The sequence below is a fragment of the Chiloscyllium plagiosum genome, chromosome 6 (assembly GCF_004010195.1).
Source record: "Chiloscyllium plagiosum isolate BGI_BamShark_2017 chromosome 6, ASM401019v2, whole genome shotgun sequence".
In the NCBI taxonomy this organism is placed as follows: domain Eukaryota; kingdom Metazoa; phylum Chordata; class Chondrichthyes; order Orectolobiformes; family Hemiscylliidae; genus Chiloscyllium; species Chiloscyllium plagiosum.
In genome coordinates this window covers 13,427,519-13,433,962 of record NC_057715.1, presented here as the reverse complement: position 1 = coordinate 13,433,962, position 6,444 = coordinate 13,427,519, and the positions used below count along the sequence as shown (strand labels likewise).

Genomic DNA, 6,444 nt, shown 5'->3' with positions numbered 1-6,444 from the left:
TGTATTCCATTTGCCACCTTTCTGCCCAGCTCTGCAGCTTCTCTATATCCTGCTGTAACCTGCCACATCCTTCCTCACTGTCTGCAACTCCTCCGACTTTCGTATCATCCGCAAACTTGCTTACCCAACCTTCTAACCCCTCTTCCAGGTCATTTATAAAAATGACAAACAGCAATGGTCCCAAAACAGATCCTTGCGGAACACCGCTAGTGACGGCACTCCATGAAGAAACTTTGCCATCAACTACTACCCTCTGTCTTCTTCCATCCAGCCAATTCCTAATCCAAACCTCCAACTCACCCTCAATGCCATATCTCCGTATTTTCTGCAGTAGCCTACCATGGGGAACCTTATCAAACGCCTTACTAAAATCCATATATACCACATCTACCGCTTTCCCCTCATCAACCTCCTTCGTCACCTTTTCAAAGAATTCAATAAGGTTTGTGAGGCACGACCTTCCCTTCACAAAACCATGCTGACTATCCTTGATCACATTATTCCTATCCAGATGTGCATAAATCCTATCCCTTACAATTCTCTCTAAGACTTTGCCCACAACAGAAGTGAGACTCACCGGCCTATAGTTACTAGGGTTATCCCTACTCCCCTTTTTGAACAAGGGAACCACATTTGCTATCCTCCAGTCTTCTGGGACTACTCCTGTAGACAAAGAGGACATAAAAATCAAGGCCAATGGCTCTGCAATCTCCTCCCTTGCTTCCCAGAGAATCCTAGGATAAATGCCATCAGGCCCAGGGGACTTATCTATTTTCACCTTTTCCAGGATTTCCAACACCTCTTCTCTACATACCTCAAAGCCATCCATTCTACTTATTTGTGACTCAGTATTCACATCGACGACAATGCCCTGTTCCTGAGTAAATACTGAAGAAAAGTATTCATTCAGTGTCTCCCCAATCTCTTCCGCCTCCACACGCAACTTCCCACTACTATCCTTGACTGGACCTATTCCTACCCTAGTCATTCTTTTGCTCTTGTGTCTATTCCTATTATCTCAGTCCTTGTGCAGTTGGCTGTATCTGTTTCATGGCTAGTACTAACATGAACCCATGCCTTAATATTAAACAGTCTGGTATAAGACATCTATCATTGTGGAACCAGGGGAACTGCAGTCTGCTCAGTGCCTGGCACTCTGGCGAACATGGTTTTCTAACTGTATGTTCCCAGGTGATCATAAGGGGAAGATCCCATGGAATTCGCATTTTGCAGGTTGTAAATGGTCTGTTTGCTGACTTCCATCATCCCTAAACTCTAATTTCCTTTTGCCACTTCTAAATGCATGCAGTTTTCCCTGCCGCTATTGTGATAAGTACTAAACATAAATCTCTCTATTAAACTTAACATGATGATAAAATTTCTTCTGAGTGGAATATACTTAATCTTGGATGACTGGCAACTACAATTTGCTCAGTGCCCAAATCCCTGGAGACTGCTATCTGCTAATCCTTGATCATGTGCTGATCTTGAAGGCTTGAAAAGGGAAGTAGTGCTCAGTGTCCCTGGGGGTTCCTGTGTTTGTGATTTTGGGGGGGGGGATATCACTATTTTTTTCTTGGGCAATGGCTTCACATGCTTTCGTTTGTAAAGTAAGAACACAAAATTAACACATCATTGGAGATGATTCAGCACTGCCTATAAGATCAGGTGTCCAAAATACAAGAGCCAAATGCTGTGCTGGGAGGAGGTGAAAAGCTGGAATTCATACCATGGAATGAGAAACCCTACGACCCTGAGTTTCCTGATGTGGGGAATTAAATTCTTCAAATAAAATGAAGTCAATTCATTTGTTTAGAAAAACATTATTCTCCAATGTATAAGGACCTTGGTTTAAAGTCAGAGTGTTAAGTAAAATGAGAGATAATTTGGTCAGTCAGGTTATTTTAGGCAGTGAACTATTTCTTCATATATTACATTTAAATGTGAAATTCATATTTTCATATTTGTATTTATAGGTCCAGCTTAAGTTAGGCAAGTCAATATCATTTGCTTTTTACACATGATGATCATATGGGCGATTAATGTGAAGTTGGGGGGGGGGGGGGGAAGAGAAAGGATTGTTGTGCAAATCTGTGGTTGTAGCAGAAATGAAGCATATTGCTGTTTCCTGTTTTAAAGTCAGAGATTATGTCCTTGTTTCTTTATTTGAATCAGAAACTGCTGTTCCACATTTATAATGGAAACTACCTGAGCAAACTTGTCACACTGGTTAGCCCACTGCCAGTGATGCACTGCAGCATTACCACCAACAGGAAGATATCATTGCAATACGACATGTTTACATCAAGAAGTTTCAATTAAAAATGTGGATACAGGAATTAATAGAAAAGTTGACATAAAATGAAAGTGGATGGAAGATTTTAAAATATTTAATTTAGATAACTTAAGTTTACATATCTAACCACCCGTTTAATTCATATATTCAAAATATTTTACTTGCAATTTTGTTATATCAATGTGACCTACAGTTGTACAGACTGCCTTAACACAAGATTTATTGACATTCACTGCCTAATGTTTTACTTCTTTCATATTATGCAGTTTGCATTAGTCTATACATAAAACATTTTACATCGAGGGAATCTGACAGATATCCAATTATTGCAGTTAATGACTTGCATCTGTAAACACTTGTCAACTCACCCATGTAAAATTCATTTCCTCAGATTTTTAATAGAAGCTGTCTGTGTAGACTTGTCACACTGCAAAGCTGTAATGCCCTGTCACTGGATTCATATAAGTCGCAAGTGTATTTTACAAGCCTTATTGCCGAGATAAGATGCAATCAAACAGTCAATGCTTGTATTTGGGTGAAGCAAGGTAGGAAGATGGCAAATAATTGAACCAATATGTGTGTGGAATGCGGCTCAGAGCTGGTTTCAAAGCCATATTTTAGATTCCCTACAGTGCGGAAACAGGCACTTCAGCCCAACAAGTCCACCTCCTTTGCATTACATTTTCCCAACATTTAACCTGAGGCTCATGCTTACAATGGAAGACATAGCATGGTGCCCCTGCAGGCAGAACAATGTAACTGCAGCGTGACATGTTTACATAGGAAAATAAGCACGGTGTGGGTGAGGAAGGCGAGGGCAAGTTGACAAGTGTGCAGACTTTTAATATTTTGGTGGGCTTACGTTGTAAGATTTACACCTATTTAATGCTGGATGCGGTCATTAATACCTAACCTTCCATCCTTACCTCACACATTCTCTACATTATTATTATTATTATAATAATAACAATAATCCCCTCTATGCCAGGCCCTCACAGCAGCTTCCGACACGATGCGCAGCCGCGCCTTCACATTCCCCTCGGCGGCCCTTAGGCCGGCCTTACCTTGCCGAAGTGAGCAGCCCAGTGGAGGGGGGTCCACCCGTAGAAGTTGTCCTCGACGCCGATGTCGGTGGGGGAGGAGGCGGCCAACAAGGTGCGGAGAGCCCCGGTGTCGCCGTCCCTGCAGGCCCGGTGCAGCGGGAAGCGCAACGACAGCAGCTCCTCGCTGGAGAAGCCGCGCTCGCGCTCCCGCTCCCAGGCCGCCATAGCAGCAATCGGCCCCGGCTCCACTCTCGCTGCCTCAACCCTCCTCCTCACCACCACCTTCCCCAAACCCTCCCCACCGGCTCAAGGCGGCCCCCTGCTTCCGGGCGCGGTGCTCTCAGCTCGGACTCGCCCGCCGCTCCGTTCCCCGCTCAACAGGCGCCAAGACAAAGGGAGAGCCGTAAAACCTGGAACCGCGCCTCACGGCAAAGGAACCCGGCTGGAAAACCCGGACTGGATCACTAACACGGACCGGATCAATAACACGCACTGGGTTGTTAAAACCTGGACTGGATCACTAACACGGACCGGATCAATAACACGCACTGGGTTGTTAAAACCTGGACTGGATCACTAACACGGACCGGATCACTAACACGCACTGGGTTGATAAAACCTGGACTGGATCACTAACACGGACCGGATCAATAACACGCACTGGGTTGATAAAACCTGGACTGGATCACTAACACGGACCGGATCAATAACACGCACTGGGTTGTTAAAACCAGGACTGGATCACTAACACGGACCGGATCACTAACACGCACTGGGTTGCTAAAACCTGGACTGGATGAAGAACATGGACCAGATCAAAAACACAGGCTGGATTTTTAAAACCTGGACTGGATTGTTAAATCCCGGACTGGATCAATAACACAGACCAGATCAAAGAGACCCACTGGATTGATAACACGGACTGGGCTGTTATAACCTGGACTGGATCAATAACACGGACCGGATCAAAGACGCCCACTGGATTGATAACACGGACTGGGTTGTTAAAACCTGGACTGGATCATTAACATGGATCGGATCAAAGACACCCACTGGATTGATAACACGGACTAGGCTGTTAAAACCCGGACTGGATCAATAACACAGACGGGATCAATAACACAGACTGGATCAAAAACACGGAGTAGCTTAATAACACGGACTGGGTTGTTAATAACCGGGCTGGATCATTAACACAGAGAGAGTAAGCACTGCAGATGCTGGAGAATTTTCATTCATATTCATATTGATATTCATCATTCCTGATGAAGGGCATATTCCCGAAACGTCGACTCTCACGCTCCTCGGATGCTGCCTGACCTGCTGTGCTTTTCCAGCACCACACTCTCAATACTGGATCAATAACACGGACTAGAATCAATAACACGGACCAGTGCCCCACAGCAAGGAACGTGGCTGGAAAACCCAGACTGAATCAATAATATAGTCTGGGCTGTTAAAACCCAGACTGGATCACAATAGAACAGACTGACAGACTGGGCTGGCAAGATCCAGATACCTGGACTATGTAGTTAACACTCGGACTGGATCCCCGTAGAATGGGCTGGCTTGTTAATACCCAGAAGGTGTTATTCCATACAACACAGACTGGGTTGTTACAACCTGGACTAGATCTCCATTGCATGGACTGGGTCATTAAAACCCGGAGCAGAGCATCGGTGCTTTGTTAAGAGACATAAAAACAGAAGAGTTGCTGTAAAACTCAAGAAAAACAAAGTCCCAGACTGGTTCCACTGGAAAGTCCTGAACTGCAGCCTCAGTGATCTGCAGCAACTTCAAAGGGACAGGCATATCCAACTTCTCATCCTCTCATGTTTTTTATTAATGGGTAAAGTGTAGTCCAGAGGACGATAGGACTACTTCTCATTAGAGGGACAAGTGGTGGTGGTTAACCTGAGGGTCACCACACTTTGGATGAGGTTTAGAGGTTGGTTGATCATTTTTGTGGTGAACTTAATCATTTTATTTATTCTTTAATGGGATTTGGGTTTTGCTGGCAAATGCTACATGTGCTGCACAAGGCTGACTACATTTGAAAAGATAGTCAGCAGTTTATTTGGTGTTCCAGGTCTTAAGCCAGTGGTGAAGAAATAACAATATAGTTAGTTCCAAGTCAGGATGGTGCGTGGTTTGGAAGGGAGCTTGTAGATTTTGGCATCCCGTGTGTCTGCTACACTTGTTTTTCCAGTTTGTGGAGATTGTAGTTTTGAAGCTGCTGTCAAAGTAGTCTTGGTGACTTGTTTCAGTGCAAATTGCCAGTGTGCATAAAGTTAGTGAATGTGTAAATTGGCAGATGAGTTGCCAATCAAGTGGATTATTCTGTCCCGAATGAGGTTGAGATTCTTGAGCATTGTTGGAACTGCACCCATGCAGGGAAGTGGAATTATTCCCTCACAATCCTGACTAGTGCCTTGTAGTTGGTGGATCGGCTTTAGGGAGTAACAATACAATTCCGAGTTTCTGTCCTGCTGTAGTAGCCACAGTGTTTATGTCAATGATCCAGTTCAGTTTCTGGTCAATGTTCTTGCCATGATTTTGATTGTGGGAGTTCCGCAGTGGTCATGCCAAATGGAGTTGGTTAGATTCATGCTTGCTCGAGAAGATAATTACTTGGCACTTGTTGTGGTAGGAGAAAGTGAGGACTGCAGATGCTGGAGATCAGAGCTGAAAAATGTGTTGCTGGAAAAGCGCAGCAGGTCAGGCAGCATCCAAGGAGCAGGAGAATCGACGTTTCGGGCAAAAGCCCTTCTTCGGGAATGAGGAGGGTGTGCCACGCAGGCTAAGATAAAAGGTAGGGAGGAGGAACTTAGGGGAGGGCCGTTGGGAAAGCGATAGGTGGAAGGAGGTTAAGGTGAGGGTGATAGGCCGGAGAGAGGGTGAGAGCGGAGAGGTCGGGAAGAAGATTGCAGGTCAAGAAGGCGGTGCTGAGTCCGAGGGTTGGGACTGAGATAAGGTGGGGGGAGGGGAAATGAGGAAGCTGGAGAAATCTGCATTCATCCCTTGTGGTTGGAGGGTTCCTAGGCGAAAGATGAGGCGCTCTTCCTCCAGGCATCGTGTTGCCATGGTCTGGCAATAGAGGCGGCC

General features: G+C 45.1%; 1 protein-coding gene across 4 annotated transcripts in view; it reads right to left on the bottom strand.

Annotated features, from left to right (window-relative positions):
- Positions 1 to 3,765, bottom strand: part of ankrd10b (ankyrin repeat domain 10b) — a 60,578-nt gene extending 56,813 nt beyond the window's left edge. For 2 of the 4 annotated variants that reach the window (XM_043691229.1, XM_043691232.1), the window contains exon 1: positions 3,361 to 3,765. In XM_043691229.1, coding sequence (XP_043547164.1) covers positions 3,361 to 3,564 — 204 coding nt within the window. In that variant the 5' untranslated portion in view covers positions 3,565 to 3,765. The remainder of the gene's footprint in view (positions 1 to 3,360) is intronic. The other 2 variants (XM_043691230.1, XM_043691231.1) reach the window with 2 other exon arrangements.
- Positions 3,766 to 6,444: the final 2,679 nt, after the last annotated feature.